This window comes from Aquila chrysaetos, chromosome 9 (genome assembly GCF_900496995.4).
Source record: "Aquila chrysaetos chrysaetos chromosome 9, bAquChr1.4, whole genome shotgun sequence".
NCBI classification, from domain to species: Eukaryota; Metazoa; Chordata; class Aves; order Accipitriformes; family Accipitridae; genus Aquila; species Aquila chrysaetos.
The window spans coordinates 12,432,766-12,460,636 of NC_044012.1; the positions used below are offsets into that span (position 1 = coordinate 12,432,766).

A 27,871-nucleotide genomic window follows, 5' to 3' on the forward strand; every position below is an offset into this window, starting at 1 on the left:
ACGTTAGGGATAGATGTTTTATTTTTGCAAGTTCTTGTGCCTATTCCATTCTGTGGGTGAAAAGAAGGGTAATCCTGCCCTGGACCCTGAAGGAATTTGTCAGTCTGAAATTGCTACTGACTGTTGGTGTGAAAGGGGAGGAAGGGAAGGTGAGTACAGGTACTCTCCAGCTGACAATAGCGTGCTGCTTGATTGAAAGAGGACAGACACAGTATGAGGCATAAATGGAGATAATATATTAATGTGTGAAGCTGAAGATTTGTGTCTATCTCCTTAATTACTTGCAGGATGAAATGGAGAAGGTCACTCTTGTGGTAATAGTAGTAGAGCACTTGGATTTTTCATTCTGAGTCTCCTGTAGTCCTCCTACTGGATCCTGGACTCCCATTTCTCCATAAAGGCAACCAGTTTCTCTAAAAGGATATCAGGAAGTTACAATGTTGTGTTTATAAAGTTTTTCACAGTCTTGGGTGGGAAGTGTGTGGAAGAATGCCCTGCCTGTTTTATGAGAAAAGTAACCGTTATTCACAGTCTCATAAAATTTTAGTAATGTGACTAATAAAGAGCATCTTTTATTTTTTTGCTTGTCTTTAATCTCAGAATGACTCTTAAGATTAAGTGGTTTATGTACTACATAAATATAGCTAATGCCAGTTTTGTATTATGTTTGACTTTATTCTTGAAAGCACAACTCTATTTTGAAGAGGAACTGCTTAATGGAGTAACTTTTTCTGCGACCTTCCCGATTTACGTAGTCAGTTAACTTTAATGGTGAAATTTAGTTTTATTGGTTTTTTAGTTTTACTCACTTATGCCCCAAATCCAACACAGTTAAATGAACGTTGGGCTCTATTTCTTTCTGCTTATTACCAGAAACATTCTGTAGTTAAGCTACATTTTTTTCACCTAAAAAATTTCTTTTACCTTTACAACTCCGGAGGTATTAGGGAGCTGATTAATCGTGACTGAAGGTGTAACTTTAGGCGAGCGAGTGACGTTGCTCAAGTACAAGCTGAGGGCAAACCCGGGGTTTTATAATGCGTGGCTATCTAGAAACGAACGCGACAGTATCTTCGGCGGACACCTGCGTGCCGGGAGAGCCTGTTGGACACAGGTGACAGACGGCAGGACACATCACCTGCGCAGGGATGCCCGGGCTCAGCGGACGAAGAACTTGGCTCCTGGGGAAGGCGGGGGGTCTTGCGGAGGTAAAGCAAGCGGTGAGGTTATTACACGAGAAGGAGAACGGGGTCTAACGGGCAGTTCACCCGGCAGGGACGTCCTACATCCGATGCACGGGACCGTTTATTCTGCCTGAACTCGGGACGCGGGCGGCGCTGCCCGCGGCAGAAGGCAGGGCGGAGGCGGTAACTGCCCCGGCCCCGGCCCTGCCCCGCGGGCCCGGCCCGGCCCCTCCTCGCCCGCCCACCCGCCCTCCGCGCCGCGTGGAGCGGCGGGCAGCGCAGCTCGTCCGGCAGCTCGGCGCCGCTGGCGGCCGTCATGGGCCCCCGCGGAGCCCGGCGCGTCGCCGGCTGCCTGCTGCTGTGCTGGGCTCTGGCCGCCGCCCGCGCCGGCCCGCGGAGGAGACCCTCGTTCGGCGGGCAGGTGGCGGAGAACCGTCCGGCGGGCACGCGTGTGCGCGGGCTGAGCATCCCCCTGACGCGGCTGGGGCCGGAGCCCTGGTGCGCCAAGGTGCAGGGGCGGCGCTGGCGCCTGCAGCTGCTGGGCGAGGGCCACTCGCACTTCCAGGTGTCGCTGCACGCCCGCACGGCCCGCGTCTGGCTGCGCACCACCCGCCCGCTGGACCGCGAGGCGCGGGCGCTCTACGCCTTCCGCCTGGGCTTGTGCTGCAAGCGCTGCCTGCCCCGCGGCGCCGCGGCCGCCGAGCTGGCCGCCCTCACCGTCCGCGTGCTGGACGACAACGACAACGCGCCGCGCTTCGTGGGGGGGCCGCGCCCCGGCGTCACGCAGCTCCGCGTGGAGGAGACGCTGGCGCTCAGGTCCCAGGTGTGGCAGGCGCGCGCCGAGGACGCGGACGCGGGCGCCAACGCGGAGCTGCGCTACTTCGCCCGCCCGCGCAGCGCCCACTTCTTCGTGGTGCCGCGCAGCGGGCGCGTCGTGCTGGTGCGCTCCCTGCTCCACCTGCGCGCCCCCATCCCGCTGCGCCTCTACGCGCGGGACCGCGGCCGCCCGGCGCTGCTCAGCGAGCCCCTGGAGCTGGAAGTGCTGCCGCAGGCCAAGCGCCTGCCGCCGCCGCCGCCCCGACCCGCCGCCCCCGCCCGCCGCCGCCGCCGCCGCCGGCGGGCCGCGCTGCCGCCCGCCGCGCCCCTGGCGCTCTCCCTGCCCGAGGACGCCCGCCCGGGCAGCCGCCTGGCGACGCTGGCCCCGGCGCCCTTCGCCTCCGCCTGGTTCGAGCTGGTGTCGCCGCCCGTCGAGGAGTCGCCGGCGCGCGTGGAGCGGGAGAGCGGCGAGGTGACGCTGGCCGCGGCCCTCGACCGGGAGGCGGCGGCCGCCTGCGAGCTCGTCGTCCGCGTCCGGGAGCGCCGAGGTAGGTGAGGGCGAGGGTGAGGGCTGCCCCGCTCGCCCCCGCGGCTGCAGCCGCAAAAAAAGTTGCCGCTTCTACCGAGTAGGCGGCCTCGTCCCGGCGGTAAGTTGGGGGATGGTTTTGGGTCTGTCTCTTAAGGAATGCAAAGTCCCCTGGTGGCAACAAGCGCCTCGCGCCGGCTGAGCGTCGGGTGCCGTGCGCCCTTACCTCGCGGAACGTCGTTTCGGTCTTTCAAGCGCGTAAATCGTTAGTATTGAAACACTGCAGGGGACAAGAAGCCTTACACAGATTAGCGAATGTGGACCGCGCTGCTATGCAAAACGCTTGGAGCTGTAAGGTGGTTATCAGAATTTAACTAGTTCACCTGCTGAAATTCTTAGTCGTTAACGAGCAGCATGGAAAATGGGTAGCGTAACCAAAGAGTGTTATTTACGTTATATACGCGTTGAGACAAAGCATGTTAGACACGCCATGCTTCTTACGCACAAGTGTTTCTAATGCCTCCCATAGCTCTCATCCTGTAAATGCTTAACTCGAAGCATGCAGCTGAAGTCACAGAGTTTTGAGTCGTTACTGAAGTTAAGCATGTTTGACTCCCAAGCGTGATGTGAGTTTTATATGTGTGTGCGTTCACCATGTGTCTTGTTATTTTCATGTTACTTGCGATTCTAACAATGTTCTTCTGAAGACTGTCTAGAACGCGAGCATTCTGGAGAAAATTGTATCAGCAGAAATGAGTTGGTTGGCTTGATTTCATCTTGGAAAGGTTTAGAAAGGTGGTTGCATTTATGTGACTTCTAGTTCTTGTGAAAATTATTAACTTCTCAGCAGTGCAACTGCTCAGAGCAACTTGTTAGCCACAGAGCAGTGCAGGCGGGAGGGATGAAAAGCTTCCCATGCTATTCCTTCCCCTCATCTCTTCTGTTTTCTGGCTGAGGGGCAGCCCATAGGAGTGAGGCAGTTTATTCCTCGGTGTCTGTTAAATCCCTGAGGATGCCAGCAGGGATTCTAATTAGTGCTGACAGTTTCAGTGACATGGATGCTTCCCTCTGTGAAGCGGGCTAGATCACCGACTCGTTTCATTTGGGTCCTGAGGAACAACGCTCACTCAGATCCTTCTCTTGTTCTCACTTGGTTTTTGTCACACCTATCGCTGTAGCGTATTGATGTCAGTCACTTGTACTGGCTTTATGCTGTGTTCCGGCTGGAGCTTTGGCTGCTGACCAGGTTGATAGGCCAATTTCCAAAATACAAACACTTTCTGTGTCCTATCTTTGCCACTCAATCCTGAGCAAGGCTACGTGTCAAAGGGGATGTCATTACTCGGAGGCAGTGACAAAATCTGTCGGGTCAATCTGAGTATGCTTCTGGGGTGTTCACCCACTCTGTCGTGTAGCTCAATTTCCAGCCCTTTGTCGGTGTCACAGCTCCCTCTGTCAGGATCAAGATGTTGTTGGAAGAGTGGTAGCTAACCTTGCCCCTGGTTACTGCTAGTCTCACCTTTGTGATGGTTTTTAGTTTTTACTCTTATCTAGCCTGAATGTAGGAGTCTGAGATTGCCTGGAACAATGCTTGTGACTCTGTCATGCCAGAGATTTCTTTTCCAAAGCAATGCTTGCTTAACCCAGTTAAAAAGAAAATGAAGCAACTTTAACTTATTTTCAGGGTTTTTTTTCACCATCTTGTTGTAGTTTTACTAAATAGTTTGGAGTGTTTTCCACCCGCTTGATATATTACTGCTAGTAGTATGAAGTAGTAAGATACAATCTCTGAGAAATATGTAGAACTAGATTCTGACTCTCGGAGACTAGGTGGATGGCAATTAATTGTGGACAGTACAAATAGCGTACTTTAGATGCTGGTGATTTAAAGTTTCTTTGTTTAAAGGAGCCTAAATTAAAAAATACACCTCAAAAATACTCATTTTATAGGAGTTAAAATACATAGGTATTTGAAACATATTTAGAAAGTTATGCCTCTTTCCTTACTCACGATCCAAACTTCAGTAATGTGAGAAAAGATAACCAAGAGGATGGGATAGGAGAGGGAGAAAGATGGCTAGCAGAACTAGGTGTTTTAATTAGTCTGAAATAAGGAAGATACCGAAGATTGCAAAAGCTCCAGGAAAAGAAACAGTATTTACAGAAGTGAGCTCTCAGTATGAATTAAAGCATGGAGATGGTTACACTGAATTTTGTTGTGAATAAAAGTGTAAGTTAAGGTTCTTTCTCTAGTTTGTTTGCTTTGCTTTTAACATTTGTGCTTATTTTACATTGTACATAACCATAAATACTCCAGCAGCTACGGTTTTCTGGTATTAGAGCTTATGGTATCAGATGTTGATTTATGTTCAAGTGGTATAAAGTTGTATTAATTCCTTTAATATATTTTTCATTTTCTACTCCCCCTAATTCTTGCTGTCTGGTAGCTGAGAATTGAAAATTAACTAGTAATTAATTCTGTCATTATTCTCTTCTTCAACCCAGGCAATGGTGTCAAGGATGAGACAAGATTTTTAGATGCTTTAGCATATGAAGTCTACCCTCTTTGTCCTTTATCTTTTCAGTGTAGTTTATTATGATTAATTTGTAATGTGCACTTCCTTATCTAAAGTAGTAAAGAATGCTTAAAAGCACGTTGGCACAAGTGGTACTAATACATGTCTAGGAAGAAAAACTGATTTTTTAAAATTTTTTTTTTTCACCCCTGATGGAGCATTCTCAAAATAGTAGCAGGATGACTGGTATATGGTAATAAGGCAACATTCAGCAACGTTTCTTCCTAGTTTATGTGACAGCCCTCTCTCCCTTTAGTTCATAAATGGAGCTGTGTAAGAGATGTCCTGTTCCTGAATTAAATTTTTATTCAGAGGAGCACAAATGATATGTAACAGGCTGCATGTTTGTTTATTTTTTCTCTTCAGCTAAAATAGAATTTTAAAAACTTTTCTGTTGGCTTCATCTCAATTCTGTCCTGGATAATCAACATGGCAGCATGTCCAGGGCTGGTGTTTCATTGAAGTAAACACTGTTCCAGACACAACCAGACCTTTAGCATCTCAATATCCAGATAGCGTTCCACATGTGCATAGAAGAAGGGTTTTCTCACTCTGAGTTGCAGCTTGTTGAAAATATGAGCTAACCTAGCTCGCTCCACTTGGGATGGGAAGTAACTACTGGTGTAACAGATTCACTCCTCACTACCTGGAGTATTTCTTAGTAGAACCATGTGGTGTGACCATAGGCTTGGCACTGGTATACATTTTCCTGCATCGGGGTAGCTTTGAGAGGCATTTGCAGCATGAACAACTCTTCGGCACACAGGGTTGGGTTTTTTGGCAAAGCTGCAGTTGAGCTCTAAGATTTGTTGTAGTGATGTGGAGAAATCACTGTTATCACTATTGTCATTACCAGTGCAACTACATGCTGTGGTTACTTTTTGACTGGACATATTTTGGTTATAAATATCATGGGGGTTTTTTGTTTGTTTGGTTTTTTTTTTTAAATGTAGATGCAAAAAAAAAAATTCCATAATTTGTTTGGTATTCTTTGAAATAATAAATTATTATTTTGTGTGTTTTAGTGCTACAGTAAAATTAACTGCTCCCTGTAGAGGAAATAGTACCTTACTAGTTTTGTTTATTCACCGTGTATCTTATTGTGGCCGTTTGATAGTTTGTAGACTTAGTTTTAACATAGTTTATCTGTTTTCTGGAAACAGTAGTTACTGGAAAGCAGAAACGGGAAAATCAGGGCCTATAGGACTAAGTGCCTTTTTTATGATGGGGGTTCTGCTGTGCTTGTGGAGGAGTAATAATTCCAGGACCTGGACAAGAGATGAGATACTGTCTCGTTTTGTAGTTCAGCTTCAGGTGAGATCCTCACGTGAATTCTTACAAGGAAGGTTTAAAAACGGGCAGAAGTCAGTTTTAAGAAATAGAGATCACAGATCAGTCAAGCCCGACAGATTTCATAGATTGGTAGGATGTTACCTTTCAGATTAGGGCTGACCTGTCCAACGCGATTGTCAGGCCTTGGAGCGCAGTAAGGGCTCTTGCAGCTCCCTGCTGCCCGGGTTCGGCTGCCGGCGCTCAGGGCCAGCTCTGACAGCCGGCAGGCAGCGAGCGACCCTCGGTCAGACAGGGTCAGAGCTGTCGCCAGCCTCGGCTGCGGCCTCCGCCCCGTGTCTTGGGAGCGGCGCCGAGTTACGCTCGGGTCCCTTCCCCGGCTGCCCCGGGCGTGTGCGGTACCTGGCCGGGCGCATTGCTGACCCTGACGCCGCCTCGCTGACTCGGCTTCCCAGCCGGACCGAGACCTGCCTCGCCGCTGCGTGTCTGTCTGGTGGCCGCGGGACCGGCGGGTGAAGCGGGTTTGTGCCTCGGGACCTGCTCTGCTCTTCTTGCTCGGGGACAGTGAGGTCCCTGCCTCTCCCGCTGTCACCCTTCACTCCCATTTCACCTTCCCCTGCACAGCAGCTTGTCCTTGCTGCTCCTTGGCAGTTAAATTCTGCAACTTCAGCAGCAGCGTGTGTGCTTTTGTATAAAATATTCTCTGTACCCTGACTACCTTGAGAGCTTAAATTGCTCTGCCTGGACGTTAGACAGAAAATTAAATCTTGAGAGCTGAAACTACTCATTTGAAATTGCTCAATAATATTTACATTTTTCATAATTTACAAATATGCTGGCCAAAAGAAAAAAAAAAACCAAACCCTCGCAAACCCCACAGCCCCAAACCAAAGAGAAACACCAGGCAAAACTCATACATTAGTTTGAGCAACAAGGTGCTAAATAGAATTCCAAAATTCCGGGGCTTAACTTCATAAGAATGTTTTTTTGGCACATGGTCCTTGATGAGCAAATTCCTCTAGTGACCCCACTGGCCACTCAGCCCTGGGCTATAGTCTTCAGTTAACCTTGCCTGAAGAAGTGATGGTTACGCTCACGTTTTCTGTAGCTTTTCAGATTTTATCCCATTTAATTTATTGGGACACAATTTATTTATTCTTCACAAAAGCGTAATGCTATTTTAAGTTTTTACCCAGTGAACAGAAGGTAAAATTTCTTAGACTGTCATACACATTAAGATTTTAAGTTAGAGCTAGCATTTAATTTGAGAAGGAGACATTATTATTCCATTAATGCTTGGGGGAAGTGCATGAAAGATCCCGTCTCTCTAATCCTCTGTCGTCTCAAGCTCCTCTGACCTTGCTTCATCCATGGGCATTAGCTTTGCAATCCTGTCATTCATTTTTTCTTATCAGAGGATTTACTCAGGGCGATGTTTGACATGTCTTCCAAATAGTTAACAGCGATCACTTACATTTTAAGTATATTTGTCCTATTTAAATCGACATATAGAGTGAAGATACCAATTTTAGTGATATGTGTATTTTAAACCTTGAAGATTTTAATGCTTGGAAGCCAAGGATCATCTGTTTTAATTTTATCTGAGGCCTTAGTCCCTTACTAGCTGTATTGATTCTGTGGGGATCATCCCTAAGAATTAAGTAGCTTCTGGGTGATGTTTTGTCTTTTACAGTTCTTATTACCTCTTTCATGAATTACAGCCATGTTAACAGTTACACATCAAGCTGGACTTAAGGTGAAATCATCATCTATTATCCAGCAGATGTGCTTTGTTAAACTGCAATGGGCTTCATGCTATTAAGTCAAAAGAAAATGTACATTCTGTGTGCATTTGGGACAACTATAGGTGTTTACAGGTTTGGAATGTTACTTATTTGTGGTAGAAAGGAATGTCTGGGGAAGCTTTAGAGCACCATGTTGATGTTTATTCAGTCTGAATGTTTTGATACTGTATGCTGCCTACTCCAAGCAGTCAGATTAAAAATATCTTTGTTAGACTACAGGGACTTGAACACCAAAGCTGTTTAGATCTTCTGGCTGTTTATCATCTCAAACATTCAGTTTCTGCAAAAGAAATAAGGTGGGGGTTTTTTTGTTGTTGTTGTTTGTTTGTTTTTGAAGTTCTAACTAAATTTCAGCACAAATCTATTAATCTGATGGAAGTAGTAAATTGTAGAACATGTGGATAGGATCTTCCTCAAAGCTGGTTTATTACATCCCCAATTGGACAGTGATTCTCTGGCTGACATGGCAATTATGTTACACTTTATTTGATTATGAAATAGTTTTATTTCAGTTTTTCCTTACCTCTCTTTTTTCAGTTAGTCTGAGAAGTGTAGTGTCCAAATTTGTAGATAGAATATCTTTAAACCTTCTTGGTATGTTTGAGTTTAGGTTTTAGAATAAAAGAGAGACTGACACTTAGCCCACAGTAAATTTTCCTTTGACTTCAAAGTGTTTTGGTGTAAATAGGGGACAAATTCAGTATTTTGAGGACAGTTTCCTTTTGATTCACTTGATAATATACAGTATTTAATAATATACAGTGTTTCAGACATAAACTGTGTGCTTTTTCGTTTCCTTTTTTTCTGATAAGAGGTCATAATTTCTTAAATAGGAAATTTGATTGCCTTAGATGATTAATCTTATACGTATAAAATTTTTTTACTTCTTTAAATGGGAATTGCATATAAATGTCAGTGTTAAGGAAGTGCCAGTTTTGGGATAAGGACAGTTGGGGGCGACAGAGCAGAAGAGGGTTGAAATAGAAGGGAGGCTTTGTCTGTATGACAGCTTACTCCTCAGCACAGTTTGAAATGGAAACTGGCATTTGTCAGTCTTTATTCCCTGCTGCAAAAAAGTGTTTGTGAAGTCTCACAGCCTGGTGTCCTTTCTTCCTGTAATAACAACGCACTCGGCAGATACCAGTTTAGTGCTTTTTCCCAGCCCTAATGACAAGAGTCCTGTGTGGTACCAATAGGCTTCAGTTTACTGATGATGCGTATAAATGCTGATACATGATGTGTCATGGTCAGGTTTCTCTTTTTCATTTTCTCTTTCTGGAAAATTAAAATTAATAATGATCTCCTATCTTTCGTGTGTTCAGGTTTGCAGTCCAGATAGTGGTAGTTCAAAAGACCTTCTGTGCATAATGATACAAATTAGTACAGCAGGCTGTGTTGGTGAGGCTACTGATGGTGGTGGCATTTTTTTTTCTTGCATATGAGGGGCTACAGAGAAACAAACCAGATTTTCCCCAAGAAATTCTAAGGACAATTTCAGGAGAACTTCCCACCTTACAATGGTACAGTAGCTGCTACCTCCTTAGCTAAGTTGTCTCCTTATGATAATGCTTTTTGACCATCAATAATCATGTTTTGTTATTTAAGGATGTCTGTTGTGATTATTAATTTGTAGTCATTTTTTCACATCTGGGCATGCTTGGTTTTTCTGTCTGCCTCTCAGCAGATGGACACCTCAATGGGAAGTCCCTGATAACGTGGTTATCACTTTACTCTCTTTTAATTGGAAATTTATAGTAAGAACCACTCCGCCACAATCATTTAGCTTCTCTGATGCTGTCTTTACTTTTGTACTTTTGTTTTCTGGTTTGCTTTAACTTCTATTTTAAAAGCCATATGAGGGTAAGGAACAGCGACATGACAGGCTGTCATTATTCTATCTGCAAAAAAAGGTAAGGCGTATTAGGAGGGAATGTGGGCTGTCCACAGCTTGAGCCCATCAAAGTTATCTCTTTAGAAAGTTTATGTTTTATGAATGAGCAAACTACTGTACTTAAAAGTAGCCCATCATATACTTACTGAATTTTCAGAGATGACAGTAAAGGAATATTCGTGCATAATTGTCCTGTTTTTTGAAGGGTATACAGTAGAACTGGTTACAATAACCAGTAGCTTTTATCTCATGTTATGGTATGAAAATGGGAACAGGGATTTCTCTTGGTTGCAGCTAGAGGCTTAGGACATTAAGATTTTTTTTTTCTGGAAATGTATGTTCCCAAACTTTAAGTCAGTGGATATTTTACATGAAGGCATATAGAGTGAAGTGTTAAAAAGAGTTCAGTATGATATTTGCAAAGCCTCCTCAAAACAACAATGTCCTCTCAACCAAACCTAAAATATTTTACTTGCAATAACCCAAACCAATAACAACACCCTGAGTTTTCAAAAAACATGTGTCTATTTAAGGTTAAAGTCTTAGAAGTTGGAGCAACTTATAAAACAAAAAGAAAAATGCTAACTTGAATACTCAATTTGCTGATAGATGTAGACCAGAATGTAATAGCAATATTGACCTAAAGGCTTGCAAGACTTTTAACACTCTCATAATCTCCTTTTAAAAATAAATTGAAATGACCTAAAAATGCCAGGAGCAACTTAGCTTCTCACCCATTATTGTTTAATCATAATAATATAATACCTCTTCCCTAAGTACATTCAAGGAATGTATAATATTTGTCCACAATTGTAGAGACGTGTTCAGTCAAGTATATATTCTGTATTGTCAGATTTTTTAAATCAGAACATCTGGCATTGTCAGGTTTATCAATTACACTGATGCAGAGTAGCCTACATTTTTAATGAATACAAGGATTTTATTTTCAAGACTCGTCTTATAGAAGTATCCATTGGATTTTTGAGAGAAAAGATAGTCATATAATCCTAATGAAATCAGAAGTCTGAGAATATGTTGGATTTCACAGATTGACAGCATCTTTTATAATTTGACATGGTGAAAAGAGATGGGTTTAGAGGCAACTCCAACCTACAGTATTTGAAATTGCAATCAAACTATTTCAGCATGCATGATTTTCAAGGCTTCGTTTAACCAGTGTAACATTCAAGAGTTGTTGTTAACTGAATGATTAAGTATTAAAGTCCTGCCAGCCTTGGTGTAACAATATAGGTAGGTGGGGGAATATTTTTTTTCCAGTTGCTGTATGAAATGACAGGATTTATTAGTTTGCAGTATCTGTGTGCAATCCAATGAATCTTTATAACCCAACTTTGATACCAGATTGGAGGAGTGAGTTCATGTTACTTTGTTGAAACCCTTTCCTAGAAAATTAATGGTGATCACCACAAGAGAGCTTTTTTTCCGATAAACCTGGATTTGGTAGAGCCATAAAGAAGTAGTGAAGAACCTAAAGAAGAAATGAACCGTTATTTGATCAAGATATTTGGTCGCTTCTTGTAATTTTCAGTATGTTCTTCAATTTTGACAAGTCTTTAACTTGGACTCGCCTAGAGGTTCGTGATTTTGAGAGGGCTTTCTGTTCCTTCTAAATACTAAGTCCCTCTGTATGTCTTAAATTTGACATGAAAAATTGCTAATTATTTTACAAGCTTGTGACAACTTTTTAATTTATTAGAACTTTTCTTAAGCTTTTTGGATAAAGTATGTAGCCCAGTCTTCGTAGTATATGAGTATTAAGGTTTTTTCCTGTTGTGTGGGTTTTTTGGGGGGTTTTTTTTTTGTTTTTTTAGAGGGGTGGGTGGGTGTGTTGTTGTGGTTTTGTTGTTGTTGTTGTCGTTGTTGTTGTTTTAATAAGAACAGTTTATTTTATTATACAAATGTGGTTTGTCTCTCACCAAAGGATCAAATTCTTTGAATGGTTAATTCAAAATGTTCTGTTTTTTCCTATATATTTAACTCTGCCTTTATTAAAGCTTCTCAATCTTAACAACTGTGCTTAATGAGGCACTGTCTGCCTTTTGATCGTGGAGATTTGGAAAAAGGATTCTAGTGAGGAAGCTGACAGCAGACACTGTCCTTGATCTGCACTGTTGTTTTTTGAAAGGCAGTTGAATAACAGATTTTCATGCTTTTTCTTGGAGAAGTGACTTCCTTTCAAAAAAGTGAATTTTGTCTTAAACTAGGAAGATTTTAGATATTGCACAAATCCTATCTATATTATGGCTTGGACCTTGTGGACTTGAAGGAATGTTATTGGATGTACAGTAATTCCGTTTGTACTAAATCAGTTTCCTCAGATAGCTGAGGTGGCCTATGTGTTTTACATCTATTGAAAGGTTAAACAGGTGTAGTGCTAAAATTAGTCTGACATAAAACAATGAAAGTCTGACACCTAGAGACGTTATGGAGGTAAACTGTGACATTCTTTGAAATGCTTCTGCTGTAGAAACCAACAGTTGGATTATGTTGATGTGTAATTCTTATGCAGAGTGTGTTGGTAGAGAACTGATTTCATTAGCTGTATGAATCTAGAAGATTGCCTACAGGCAGACCTAAAGAAAGATATTTTAGAGGCGCTCTCTCTCTCTCTCTTCTCTTTTTTTTTTTTTTTTAAAGTTAGTTACTGCTGCTTTTAAAGAGCATTTTTGCTGTGGTTAAACTTCCCAGCAAGTCACTTAAATATTTTGCTTATGTATTTTTTTTTTCAAAGGTTGAAAGTTGTGAGCCATGGCATATCATATATTTCCTGTGAGCAGAAACTTGGGCCAGCTAGTGTATTACGTTACCTAATGTAGTTGGAATTCAGAGTAAGGCAGTATAATAAATGCTTCTGTTTATCAGTTTTCAACCACAGATAGCCATGAAAAATAAGCAATTATAGATAGATACCTGTGATGAGGTTTCAGGAGTGGATTATGAAGATCGATTTTGGTGATAGGGAATGAATTTCAGTGCTGCAGCTTTTGTCAGTAATACTAAGTTAAAAGGAAGTAATTCGAACTGGAGGGAATATCAGAGAAAAAGCAGACTCCAGGATGAGCTGCCCTAAGAAGGATTTTTGATGATAAACGAATTGACTCTAACAGGGAATTAAGCAGCTAAAGTAGGAAAAACCTCTGGACTAGAGTTTATAATTTTAGTTTTAATTTTTTATATAAATTGAAGAGAGAGCTGTAGCGGGGGCTTAGTTTTGCTATTGCAAAGGGCAAGTAAGTGGTGTTTGCAAATATGTGGGAAAAGCATTCTGCTCACAGAACCTGTTTTCATTAGTTTTTGTAGTGAAAAATAAGAGGAAAAAATCCTTTCTGATCAAATAAAAAGATGATTTTATCCTTTTGAATATGAAGTATTATTTTGGATATAACTTTTCAATATACTAATTTTTAATATAAGATGTTCCAGTGTTATGTTACTGTCATGTTTATGTGCAGCAAGAGCCATTTTGAGTTTTATCTCTTGTTGTTCAATATCTGTGAGAAAGCAATTTAAATTTTTCTGTTGTCTGAAGCTAGGGAAGAAAATCTGTCAAATGCAAAATCTGCACGTGTGCCAACACTGTAATTAGCAGAACTATTCTTTTAGTAGGATTTTTTTGCATGGGTGACATTATGTGAGATATCTGTGGTGTGCCTGGCTTGACAGTCAAGTAGCTAGTGTTTAATATTGAGGAAATTCTTGTTGGTAGTGTGTTACAAAAGAGTTTGAAAATCCTTTTAGGGATAATTAAGCCTGTGTCGGATTCCTGACTTAGGATCTCAGTAGTGGTTGACTTGCAATGCTGAATATAGTTGCAGGTATCTCCACTTGTTGTTGGGGCCTGGTATTCAGAACAGATAATTTAAGTAGAACTTGTCTGTGTGTTTGTAGGACTTAACCCAAATCCACAGAGGATTACCAGTTTTAAGCTGTTTCTGCTAAGATTTGAGTGGAATTGTAACATATTATTTCTCCCATAATGTAGCAATATTACTGCACATGTACTACTTATATACTACTAATAAACTACTATTAATCACAATATACAAATGCAGAGACATAATAATGTACTACTACTATTAATATACTGATGTACATGTGTAATTAATATATCTGCAAGATACGTATGGGGAGGGTGTTTTGATGGAAAGAGGCTATGAGACACCAGAACTATTGAGAGATGTATGTTTCTAAAATTTCCTTCCTTCCACTGTCTTGAAGCACAAATGATTTTCATAAATAGGGGAGAAAATTAATTTTTATATACCTTATTAAAATTTAGTTAAAGTTCTGGTTTAAGCTCCATTCTGAAGGAAAACACAACTATTCTGTAGGCAGGCAGCTATGTCGGTTACAAAATATAAGAGACTGCATTTTGTAATGTATATGTCATGATAATTACAACAAATGAAAAACTTTTAAATATTTGCTGCGCTTGTTAGAATAAGGAGTTATGCTTTAAAAAAATCATGTTCACGAACATATACTTTGAAATTCTTAATGTGTTGTCCTGCTAGACATACCCATATTACACATTATTGTCCATGTCGGTTTCTTCATCACACGTGTTGTCCTCTGGCAAGTCCTTGTCCGATCATGCTTCATTGGACACCCTGATGTTGTTTCTACAAGTTGTCAGGTCACATTTGTAGGTCTCAGTGCAGAGAAGTACAGTCCTGTTCGGTGTTTCTGTTACAGTTTTTGCTTTGATATATGGTATGCAGTCAAGGGAGAACTTACAGTAATTTTCTTCCAGATTGCCTTTATCTGAAAGTGATATCATGATGATTTATTTAGTATTTCTGCTTATAAATCAGATTGTCTATGGTTGATGGAAGAAGATAACATACCAATAAGACCTGTAAGGTCGTGTGCAGTGGAAATGTATACTGGTCAAGAGAGGCACTTATGCCTGTCTCTTCAATTATGTGCATTGCAGTTCCTGCTGACTATCCTAATAAAATTCTTAAGAGTATTCAGATGTTTCAGAGGTAACCAATGTATTGCTGAAAGCTTTGATCTTGCCAAGATGTCAAATGACATTAAGGTCTCTTAACTATTAAAACACAAGTACCTGGAGGAGCATGCCCAAGTCCTTTTAGTTTTTGATTAACAAAGTTTGCAAGAGCATGTGAGCATTAATCTCAGTCCTGATGTAGTTTTCCACAGTTTCCTTACAAAAGGTATTTCTCAGTTATCATTATGTGCTAAGTGCCAGCACAATGAAGTTCAGTGATCTGACAGTCAGTAAGTGACAAGACTGGAATTTGTATCCAGGTTTATTACAACTTGTTCAATAAAAATCAGTTATTCTTTGATTGTGACTCATTTTTTTTGTTAGAGGAATACATACATGTTAAGAACTTTAGCAGAAGTTGAAACAGAATGAGTTCACGGGTTGATTAGGATATTGATTTCCAGACTCCAGAGAGACAAAGGTCAGTAACCTTTATACTCCTCGCAGGGTTACCAAGGTGGCATTCAAATCCTCAACAGATCTTGCTATTATAGAGGCAGATTCTCAAAGGTTCTTAACTCAGCTTCTAATTTAGTGCTTGCTATTTTAAGCCTGCAGTATATCCAGGCAAACTAAGCTAATAGCGGGTATTTACCAACTTGTGACAGCTTCCACAAGACATGTTCTTTGGAGAAGAGACAGGCAATTTTGACACTAACTTCTCCCTGTATTCTTTTTGGACAACCTTTTAATTAAAATCTTTGGAGCGTTCAAGCAGACACTGATACTTGGCACTTCTCATTTAGAACTTACCCTGTTGTGTGGTGTATTTCAACCTCAGACTCAGATCAACATCTGACAAGTTCCCTCTTCTCCAGTTTCTTCAGGTGTTTAGACTGGCTGCCCTGGGACTTTTGGAACACACATTCTGACATGAAACATTTCTGACTTTGAAACACATCTTGTTCTATTTCGTATGGTAGTGGAAAATAATATCCATGCTGCTGCTTTTTACATCATGATTTTGGGATTTTTTTTTTTTTTTTTTTTTTTTGGTGCTCCTTCTGGCTTCTTTTGTGCTGTACAGAGAAGAAAGCATGCAGCTGCTTTCACAGAGTCTGTCTAAATGTTGAAGGGAATTATACCTGGCTGAATACGAGGACAGTGCAGTAGCAGTGTGGGCTACAGTACTCTCACCTCAGTGTCAGTCTTTTTTTTGTAATGGGCAATTTGAGTTTATCTTTGCAAACTTTGGCTTCACATGCAATGTTATAATGAACATTGGGCTAGAGAAGCTGAGTTGAGCATCCTTACACCGGGCCTCCCAACGCTTTCTGCCTGCAGAAGTGCAACACATAACACACACAAGTCATCTCGGAGTCGAGAAGACTTCGATGTACTTGGTAACTGAGAATTTTTCCATGAAATGTAAAAATGTGTGTTGCATGTATCCATGTCCTACGGTGGTGCAAGGCATAGTTAAGGTTCTTTTTCAGGAAACTGGTCACTTCTGTGATTTACTGTTCGATAAATTAGAAGTTTGGTTTTGCTGTAGCCACCATTTTTTCGTATGTGCTATCTTAAGCTAATATTATATTCCCTGGAACATTAGATTCTGAGTACAAGCCAATTACAAAGAAATTGGTTTGGATTTAACAAGTTACTGTCAATACACTTTCTGTTGGTCTTAGAGAGAGAAAAAACAGTGATATACTCGCAGTTACAGTTCTAAAATTCAAATTCATTAATAGAGTTTTACAAGTTTAGCTAAGAAGAACTTCTGTGATTATCTTGGGTGAATGCTGATTTTTCTGTTAAGAGAATTTTCTGGATAAGAACAGAAAGTACACAAAGGTTGTGATGTATTAAGTCTCAGGAGTCTAAACTAAGAAATTTATATTTGACTTCATTAGTCACAGCACCAAGGAGTTTTCTTCACTACAGTCCACTTACTGGTTGTTTATAGATTGCAGATTATGATACGGTGTACTAAATATGCCACTTGCCATCAGACAGAGGTTCCTAAATATGAAAAGCTGAAGCTTGCAAGAGGCTGATGTGAAAGATATATTAGTACTTCTGTGGGAGTGAAGAGATAACATCAGTAAATGCATACATCAGACAAAAGTAATGTATTTTAGTTGGAACATGGATTTTTTTTTTGGAGAGGGATGTAATGCTGCAATTAAGGAAGTGGAGATGGAGAGAGAGTACAGCTGTTCAGTTTAGGTGGCACACCTTCCTGGGAGAATATTCCTCCTTAGCAAGATAACACTGTTCACGAGATTAGACATTTTGGCAACACTTTATATTTAGAGTCTTTAAATACTAAGTTCTTTGTATTTTTAATTAGATTTAAATTAAAACTGATAATTTTAGATGGTCCTCTTTGTATGTTGTTTCAGTTCCTGTAAAGCTGTTTTGAAAATAAATGCGTGTGTGTAGATATTTCATGTATGTATAATTAATAAATACACACCGAAATCAAGTATTAACACCATCAACTTTAAAAATTCTGACTTTGCATCCATTATTAAACTTGTGGATAAATTGTGTTGTAAATGTAGACAGCTGTTTCTACCTGGACCACATTCCCTTTCACTTCCCCAGGCTTGTTAGCTGGGGCATAAAGCCGTGTCAGTGCAGTTGTACTGCTTTCAGAGTCAAACGGGCTGTGTATACACCACTTTTCTGGAGCCAGAGGCATTAAATAGGGACTGCAGGAACACTCAAGTTGGCTTCTGTAGCAAAACATTTTACAAGTTCAGTGCCAGTCCGCTTGGAGCCAAGGTGGCCAAAAGGGCTAAGTTATAATTATACTGTGCTCCCTGATGTTACTGATAAATATTACCAGTTACAAAGACAATACCTTTTCACAGTCTTGTGTTACCCAAGCTAAGTTGCTTCAAAATCTGAGATAGCTGTGTGTGATTGAAGGAAGATTTTTTTTTTCAGTTGGAAGTATATATAAATTTATTAAGGAGAAAATGGCTTTCTGTCTTCTGTATTACTTTGCTTTCTTTGGAATGTGAGGATTTTAATCCTATCCTCTGGTCTTGTGTTCAGAAACTTTCTTCACCCAGGATATTTTCCCACTCTCTCCTCCTTTAATAGGAGTGCTTAACTCCATTCCTGGAGATTTCCGAGCAGTTTCTTCAGTCTGACATTTTTTCCTTTCTGCCACCTTTTCAGCAATACCTGCCTGATATTTATTACTTGTTTAGGAGCTCTACTGTCTTCACTGGTTTATTTAATAATGGCAGAGGTATAACAAATACCTTTTCCTCAATTTTTAAGGATCTTCTGTTGTCAGTTTTTGGAGAATTGAATAGTTCCATTCTGTGGTGGTTTGTTTTGGGGGTTTTGTTTGTTTTTTTTTAACAGCATTTAATCTTTAATAGAAGTGAAAACCATATTAGGATTTCAGTAGACTTTCTAACCAGGAAAATCACTAGTTAGGGTAGATTGGTTAGAATTTTTTGTCAACAAATATTTAATTTTCAAAATTTAGAGTTGCTGTAATCGTTACATAAACAAAATATTTCTTGATACTTATTTTCTTTAGCAAAAAACCCCACAACTTTTCAGAAAACATACACTTACATTTTGAAAATTTAAGAATGTGTAATCTTTCCTAAAAAGAGGTATTAGTAGAATGTAATATGGGTGGCCCCAACCTTGCAGCTGAGCTGGTTATTTTTTTCCCCCCATTGTGTCTGGATGCTGTTGATTGCAGAAGAGCTTTAAAACCCAAGTTTTTCTGGATTACATGCCAACAATATTGCAGACAATACACAGTCAGGAATTGATACATGTTTCTGTTACTCTGAGTGCCATTAAGTAGCTGTCTAAGTATTTCTTCGTTTTTCTGTGGCCATTAGGAAAGGATTGGTACTTGGTGCGCTTGTCACTTACTGTGACAGACGTGAATGACAACGTACCTGAATGGGCCATGGAGCCCTTCCCGTTCTTGGCTGTGGTTTCCCCTGAAGCTGCCGGAGGTACTGAAGTGTACAAGCTGCGTGCTGTGGATGCAGATGAAGGGATCCATGGAGCTGTAGAATATTTTCTCTTGGAAGGTAAATTTTAACCCTGTCATTCCCCGTGTATTAGGCTTCACTGTTGTGACTTTTTGGTCTTTTATCCTGTTTCATTAGTGAAAGATCTTCCCTTCCTCCTGCAAAAGGTTCATAAGCCTTCAGCTCTGTGTGTGAGAAAAATCAATTTTTATTGAGGGGACGGTCAGATTCGCCAGATTTGAAGGGTGTTCTCCCTGCAAAATTGGGTTCCTGCCCAGATTGTCCCCCAGGGGATGATGGGGACCGGGGCAGTCAGTACTCCTCAGGGCTTTGGCAAGGCGGTGGCAATGGCAGCAGTAGTCAGCACCTCTCTGCTGGACTGCCTGTTTATGAGATGGGGCAGTATGTGGAGCACAGCTGGTTGCACGGAGAGGGTTAATGTTCCTTCTTCCTTGTGGCAGTCGTGCTTCTGGTTCATTTCTAACAAATTTTTAAGGCTCTGGGTTGTGCCTTAGCTTTGCAAAGCTAGTACAGACTCATTAATAATTTTCTTTGTGGGGCTTTTAAAAGAAACTTCACTAATAGTTCAACACTGTTTAAGCAGGAGGGTAGTAGCAATACTGCTTCAAAGGTGAATTTGTTCCTCTTGGCCAGGACTCTAGCAGGGTATTTTCTGGTAAGGAATGTTTAGGGTCAAACAACAGCAAAGTATTGGAGGATAAAGAAGAGTGATAATTGTCCAGAGAAGTAAAATGCAACTTAGAAACGTAATCATGAATGTAATTACTGATTTCTGGTTTCTAAGTTCCAAATAGACTTTTGGATTTTTGTGTGCATGCTGATTCTAAGCCAAAAGCAACTTGGGAATTGATACTGTATTCTCCTCTTAATTTTAATCCAATAAAAATGTTCTTGCTGACAACAGTTTGTGGATCTGTTCTTTTTAGGTGGTGAAGACAGATTTGAAGTTGAGAAGGACACTGGCTGGATTAAAACGACAGGTTTGCCATTGGTGAGGGACAAGGAGTATTTACTGACTGTACTAGCAGCAGATAAACTTGGAAGCAGAGGGTCTCCAGCCTCCGTTTCTGTAATTGCTGGATTTCGACCACCACAGTTCACCAACATGTCATACTTTGTTTATGTTCCTGAAAGTATGCCACAAGGAAAATCGTAAGTAACAGTTAAAAGCAGTTCAGTGAGATTGTGTTCCTAGTTTAACTTCTGTTTGATCTCCCCAAAGCCTCAGTATTGTTTGTGAAACATAAATAGATACTGTGAGTAGCAATTTAGATATCTTAATAGAAGTGATGAAGATACAGTTTGATTGATGTATTTTTAAGTCACCCTTTTATACAGAAAAGCATCATTGAGTCATTACAGTTTCTTGCTTTTTTAAATTATATGGAAAGTATTAGTAGATGTTGATTGTGTCTTAATTTTCAAACAAAATGCAGACTACAAACTAGAGCTGTTACATCATGAAGAAGGATATCCTGGTGTGAAAGAATATATTAATTTTATGTGTCAAATTTGGAAATTTGGAGAATTGCCTTCTCCATCAAGTGAAAATCAGAAAAAACAAAAGACTGTCTTTGCTCTCTTCATCACGGTGGCAAACTGAGCAAAAATGAAGATGCCGTGAAACAGAGTTGCTGTCATGCACTGGATTTTTGGGTTTAGGATTTCACAATTGTAGGCTGATTTAAGACTGCTGCTGAGTGGAGGAGCATTGCCAAATCTTTCTCTTCCTTTGGTCTGCCACTAATGCTAATATGCTAGCTGCATGGGCAAGCTGATCCGATGAAAGGCAAAGCCAAAAAAAGAAAAAAAAGTTTTCAGTTGGGTTGTTAAACGTGCTCACAGTATGGCCTTGTGATTTTTAGTGTTGACAGGAGAGGAGAGGTGGCATGAACATGCAGCCAGGGTAGGGAGTTAGAAGGAGGCAAAATAATTCCTCTTGGCAGCAACACGGTCCTGTGCTGGCTGAAACTGACTGTGAGACCATATGATAGGAAAATACAGAAAAAGACTAAGTGAGATAATGACCTACAGTAACCTTTTCCATTGTTTCAGTAGTGTGCCTGAGGGAAGTGAGAAGGCAGCAGCATGGAAATACAACAGGGGAAAAAGGTGTTTGGACAAACTGAGTTTTGTCTTTTTGATTGTAATTGTCACTGGATCATACATGTTGTTGGGTTCTCATGGGAGACAGAATTGTTTTTCCTAAGAAACCTGCATGATAAAGCAACAAACACTTGAGGAATTAGTATTCTGTTTTAAACCCTTTAAAAATATTTATTTTTTAATTTCTTCTTTTACTTCATACTGCAAGCGTTTTTCCTACTTGAGGACTTTAAACACATTGGACTTCAGTGGAAAAAAGATAGTGCCAGACAAGAGCTAAAAACATATGTCCCGTATAACCTGTAACATGCACACTGTTAGTGACTGGCTTTTATCCTTGTGCGGTTATCTGTTGAAACTTTAGGATGTATGACTGCAGCAGCAAACTTACCATGCTGTTATTAAAATGAATCTTTTGCATCTTGCTTTATCTTTTAGTTTCCTGCCTGAAAAATATCAATACCATAGAAGAAAGTTGGAGTAGGCAAATTCAGTTGCAGCAAAAATGAAATCCTCTGTTCCTGTGTTTTTAATCCTTACGGTGTTCTGCTTCCAAGAATCCTATCTTTATCTGTTTAACCTCAAGATGGTAGAACTACTGTATAACAAAATGTTTGAATTTGGTGGTTAGGTACAGCTATTACTGACTTCACTGAGTGTTGCTCTGATCAGACCTACAGGATTGCACCATTATTTCTGATATGTACCATTTTTGTCATATTCTTCAGTATGTTGTATTACGTGCTTAAAAGTCCTCTTTTTTTTTTTTTTTTCTTTTTTTAAATGCAGCTTTCTTACAGTCACTGCTGTATCATATCAAAAGAAATCCCTGAGCTACAGTTTACTAACTAATCCTAGTGGTCTATTTAGTATTGATTGGGCAACAGGAGATATTAGTTTAACTCGGAGTGTGGATTATGAGAGTGACCAACACCAGTATCTTCTTTTGGTCAGAGCAGAGGAAAATGAGGAACACTTCAGTAGTGCAGCTGAGGTAGGTCTTCACTTCTGCAGTCTGTATGTATTTCCATTTTCTTTCAGCCTTTCCAGATTTCTGTACAGATTAGCTCATGCTGTCTTTTCTACTGTCCATTTTAAAAGTCTTTCTGTTTATGGGTAGCTGTTGAGGGCTGGTTTAGGTACTCTGAGGGTTCAGTCTTGCAGATGCTGAAAAGGCTATTTCTGAGGGATCAATATGCCATCCTATTGTAGGTCCTAGGCCTTGTCTGGGAAGATATGGAAATGGATGTGGCCAAGCCAGACATGAGGTTTTTGTCTTACTCTAAACGTTCATGAACTATGATGTATATTTGAGATTATTCCAATTTAAAACAAAGGCAGAACAGAAAATGATTTGTTTCGTATCAAGAACATGAAGTGAAGTTGTAAAGAGAGAAAGTAATAAAAATTCACAGATATTAAAATGTGATGGTTCATGGTGTTTTAGAAATCTGTTTGACAGCAAAAATATTTCTAAATATAGTTATTACAGTTGTTGGAATTCAAGGAATCACTGAGCTAGGAAATGCATGCAATATAACAGTTTGTTCCTGCTGGAGGAAATAAGATGTACACTATAGAGGGAACAGGAGGCAGAATTAAGAGGAACAAGTGTGAGGACACAGAGAGACAGTGAAACAGTATGTCAATGTAACAAACAGTGGCTGTAGCACAGCAGAGACTGATAATTTCTATTGACCCTTTTATGTACTACAAGATGAAGAGTGGTAGAATATGACTTGAAAGAGGATTAGAAGATGATTTTACAAATACTTTTAGCCTAAACATAGTTTAACTTGCACCTGCTTTACACTGATACAACCTCAGTACTCCCAGTTTATACGAACCTATGTAAGGGTAGATGGAGTATGCATCTACCTGTTGCACTGTCATGCAGAATACTGCAACCGACTTCAGGCACTCTGAAGTGTAGCAGTATGAACTGCCATAAAGGCTAATTTAACACACTCCTTACTGTTTGGATTGTAAACAATGCAACTGTGGGCTCATATTTGACATAAGAATAAGAAAACATTTTTAAAGATGTTAGAAGCAGAATTGTATTTCTTACTTGTTTTACCATAATCAGTTCCATTTATGTCTGATTTACTCTGCTGTAATTGAATTCAGAACTTGGTCTCGGAGATTTATACTGCTAAAATGTATTATACTTGGCAATAGAATTTTTAGTGTTACAAATCACAGAAGTGTTGGAAGATAAGATAATGGAAAAAGGATGCTTAGAAAGCAGACGGTCCATTTTCCTTTAAATTAGTAATTGGGAATAATCAATGGAGGGGAAGGGTGAGTGGAAAATGTTGCTGCAAGGGACTGGGACTTGGCAATTCCTAGTGTTTTGGAATCTAATATTTCAACGGTTTTCAGCAGGAAAAAAGCAATCTAAGAAAAATGGCTTATCCTATGTGCTACAGCTTCTGAAGACCTCAAGGATGTTTTTAGGAAGTTCTTCCATCTGATACTTCTAGAGCAATGAAGTCATTGCCTTGATTCACTTTGCTGTTTAACATTCCCCTCTTCTCCATTAAGGTTTTGGTTGTAATCACAGATGTGAATGATTGTGCCCCTGAATTTCATCAGTTGATTTACAGCAAAGTTGGTATTCCTGAAACAGTTACTATGACAACTGCTCTTCTACAAGGTTAGTACTTCTACCATGATTTGTTACATTCAGTATGAGCATTTTATTTTCCTCCAACTAATTAGAATTCAGTTCAGAAGGTAAAATTACCTGCCCCAACATATGGGTAGTTGCAACTCTCTGAAGGCAAATGGCACCTTGTAGAATTGGATAGCAATTACTTACTACTGCCACAGCCCAAACAATTTTGGGGGACAGGAGACAAAGAAAATATATCTTTGTAGGATTTTGAAGTAACAGCACTTCAGTTGTGGTTGGTATTATAGCAGCAAGCTTATAGTAGCAATCTTGCAACATTTGTTTTTTTGAAGGAAGAAAGTGATGTTGGATCAGAAATTATGGACACATCAGCTCACCATCTCTGCCTCTCTTTGAGTCCTATGTGGGCTTGCTTTAGGGAATACTGTTTTTTTCACTGGTTTTGTTTGGATGCTTGGGAAAAAGATTTTGCTTCTTCCCAATGTAACCAATAACTTAAGTTTTAAATTATGATGCTCTGTAAATGATGTAAATTTTGATTTTGTAAACCGCAAGAACCTTACATTGAAAATGTTTATAGAGAAATCAGCAGGTCCTAGCAATAAAACAAATTTATGTCAACTAAGCAGTTGTAGAAGGGTCTTATGTTAGTCTTTAACCCTTACATAAACTTTCTATAAATCTTGAGGGGAAAAAGGAAATCAAACTACAGGAAAATTGCTGTTTCCTAGTAAATAGGATTTTATAACAACCTACTGTTCTACTTAGTGATGTATCCTGTACTAATGGTAGTCTGTCAGTTACTATTCTGGTAACTGCACTCTTAGCATAGATTTTTGTAGGTTATGGGTAGGATCCGACAAACACCTGACTTGCATCAGTTGAATAATACATGTAAATATTTCATCTTTAATCACACAGGGTGTGATCTGTCTGACTGATCTTAGATCAGCAGTATAGATCAGGTGGACATGAGAATATATGTCTCTGTGTGGGAATATGTTCTTGGTAGTACAGGGCTCTTTAAACCCAGCAGACAAAGGCAAAAATCTAGTGGCTGAATTCAACCAGGGACTTAACTTTTTTTTTTTTTTTTTAAAACAACTTATTTTCAAGTAAGGGTTAGTTCAATAAAAAGCACGGGGGATAGCAGAGTTTTATAAATTATTTCAAGCACTACATACCAAGGTAAATACTATTACAGTTTTATACTACACACTAGTTCTCTTGTTAAAGTACTTAACATTTCAATTCACAAACTTTGATCTACAGAGTGTCTTTCTCTTCTCTTTTAATAGTGACAGCCACTGACCGCGATTCAAAAGAGAATGCTGAATTACTGTATTACACTTTGAGTCAAGACTTCAGTATTACTTCTCATGGTACTATTTTTCCAGCAACACGGTTGGACTATGAGCGACCTAACCATCTTTATGAGTTCATAATTTTGGCTGTAGATAAAGGGGAAGAGCCAAAAACTGGGACAGCAACTGTTAGGATCTATGTTTCAAATGTGAATGATGAAGCACCTGAGTTTTCCCAGACAATGTAAATACATATTCTTAAAACTCTGTTATTTTTGTCTTTTACTGTTGCGTTTTATATTTTGGTTGAAAGGCTGATCATTACAGGATGGTAACTGGCTTCGGTTCAATCAAATCTGAGAGTTGGACTGACAAATGCGGGATGGTCTTTTGACTTTGAGACTCTCTTACTATCAGTAAAAAAAAAAAACAAACCAGAAACAAATTTAAGTTTGGTTTTAAATTGTAACGTTTAGACATACTTTCAATGTGTAGTAAGACTTGTGTATTTAGCTATATAGAGATAGTATATAGACAGTCTCTTTGACAGATCTTGCACTTAGGTTTTTTGCAATATGTACTGAAAGAGGTGTTGCAGTAATTTCAGATTATACATTTCAATAGGACCCCTCCACCACCAAAGGAAATCAAACAGAAAAAGCAGGCAACTCAGTGTTGTCCTCAGCCCTCATCCGGAGTACATGGTGGAATTTTGCCTTTTAATCAGGCAATTTAAGCTTAGACAGAGTCAACAGTTGGCATCCTTGGTTTACAACTGTTAGAGAAAAATGCTTAGATGATAGAATCCTAAATGACCACTGAATTATAAAAACCACAAGATAAATGTCAATAAGTGGTATTCACTTAATTTCACTTAGTCCCATGCCCTACAAACTGTACTTCTGGTTTTTTTTTTTTTTTCTTCTAAAGCATCAGTAAGCATTTTTCTTCCATAGTTGGGGCTCAGAAGCACCTGAAGCAATGTGAAAAGTACTATAAACTTGCATTCATATTAGAGGCTTAGTAATGGAATTCTCAGTTAGCTTCTCATCAGCCTTCTACTCTTAAAAGTAGAAGTTACTCAGAACAAAACCGAGGCAGAAATTTCAGTGATGCTAAGCTTGTGGTTTAGCTGAACAGAACATCAAAACTTTCTGACAGTCCTTATTTTATGTAAAAGTAGCCTCTGGCTTCAAAATCTTGTGCCTTCCTTTCTTTCCTAAACCTTGCTTAGGAGGTATGGCCTGGAAAAGTTGATCTTTTGGAAGTTCTTATTGGACCTTTGTACATTTTCAAATACTAAACCAGATTAAGTTTCTCACTCTTCAGATGATGCCTATTTTTCATTTATTTATTTGTTTTAATATTCAGGGTCATTGAATATTTATCTGTATCTGTTAGTCTTGTATCTGTTCCTAATTTTTTAATCAGAAAAGAGTGGTAGTATTAAAGATGCTGTAAACATCTCTAACAAATTCGAAGCAGAAAATGTAGTTTAAAAAAAAACCCCTGCCAGCTCTTGTATTTAAAGTTTACTGAACAATATGATTAAAATGAACATTATTTTAAATTACCAAACATTCACAAGAAGCTTTTCTGTTCACTGTGCAGTAGCAGGGAAACTGCTATTGTATATATGTGTAGATTGGCATTGGAATTGAATGCAGCTCCTGGAATTCAAATTATCTCAAGTTTTTGTTTAACCAGGTTAACCAGGCTTTGATTTTACTTTATCTCTCCCGTTATGAAAAAAATCTTGAACCCAAAGGTGAATTTCAGACAGAACTTAGTTGAAGTTTTCTGTGAAACAGATTCATCGTGAACACCCATAAATCAGGTCCTGTTGAGAGTCTAGTTTGCAATTAATGTTATGCTCTGTGGCAGGCTAATACAAATCAAGATGATGATGTTGTCCTTCTAGCCCTTTGTTTAAATAGATTTACAGTCCAGTATAAACTTATGGTTCCTTGCCATGAGCTTTCTTTCATCATGGTTATTCTTTATCTCGGTTACAAAATGCTTAAGGCTACCACTGTTTCATTTTGTCAGTTTTTACTTTCTCCTTTTTAAGAGACCTCTTCTGATGACTTGGACTCTTTTGTCCCTATTTCATGTTCAAAATTGTAAGAATTACTGTTCGTTTGCTTTCCAGATGCAGAGTTAAGACAGTGTCCTGAGGGTTGTGACTGAGCAAAACCAGAATAATTTACTTCTCTTACTTCATTGCATATTAAATTGGGGGAAGAAAAAAAGCTGTTTCTATGAAGGTTTTGATGAAAACACACATATCTAGACAACAAAAGCTAAGGGAGAGGTTTTCTGTGCATCCATTTTCTCTTCCTTTGAATTTTTTTCTATTCTCAGCATATGGAGAGTGGGTCCATAAGCACACTGAACCCAGGGATACATATGTATTTTATCTATATTGTTGGATACAGCCAGCTGTAGTTCATTCTTACAGCTTTGGGATACCTACTAGGGACAGATCTGTAGTATGCTTAGTCTGGGCTATGCTCAATCCAGTCGGATAAAATAATAAATATTTGGGACTTTGCTAAAGCAGAGGGCTTTTCTACTCCAGAGAGCGTTAAGCTTAGGCTGATAATGCCTCTTAAGAGCTTACAAAGTCAGTGATGTGTCTGGACTTGAGAAGAGATTTTTGTAAAACTGACATTATGTGCATATCCTCCAGATCTGATTCTCATCTTAGTCATGCTGGT

The 27,871-nt window shown here is 39.8% G+C and overlaps 1 protein-coding gene across 5 annotated transcripts in view; it reads left to right on the forward strand.

Annotated features, from left to right (window-relative positions):
• The first annotated feature begins 1,395 nt into the window (after positions 1-1,395).
• The window catches only part of LOC115345327 (neural-cadherin-like), a 66,703-nt gene continuing 40,227 nt past the window's right edge, over positions 1,396-27,871 (forward strand). For 3 of the 5 annotated variants that reach the window (XR_003924796.1, XM_030023844.1, XM_030023845.2), the window contains exons 1-6: positions 1,396-2,548; positions 18,945-19,142; positions 20,030-20,255; positions 21,999-22,203; positions 23,757-23,868; positions 25,146-25,395. Coding sequence is in view for 4 of the 5 variants with exons in the window: in XM_030023844.1 (XP_029879704.1) it covers positions 1,501-2,548; positions 18,945-19,142; positions 20,030-20,255; positions 21,999-22,203; positions 23,757-23,868; positions 25,146-25,395 (2,039 nt within the window). In the remaining variant the exon portion in view is untranslated. Of the gene's footprint in view, positions 2,549-8,222; positions 8,494-18,944; positions 19,143-20,029; positions 20,256-21,998; positions 22,204-23,756; positions 23,869-25,145; positions 25,396-27,871 lie in introns of those variants that run through there. The other 2 variants (XM_030023843.2, XM_030023846.2) reach the window with 2 other exon arrangements.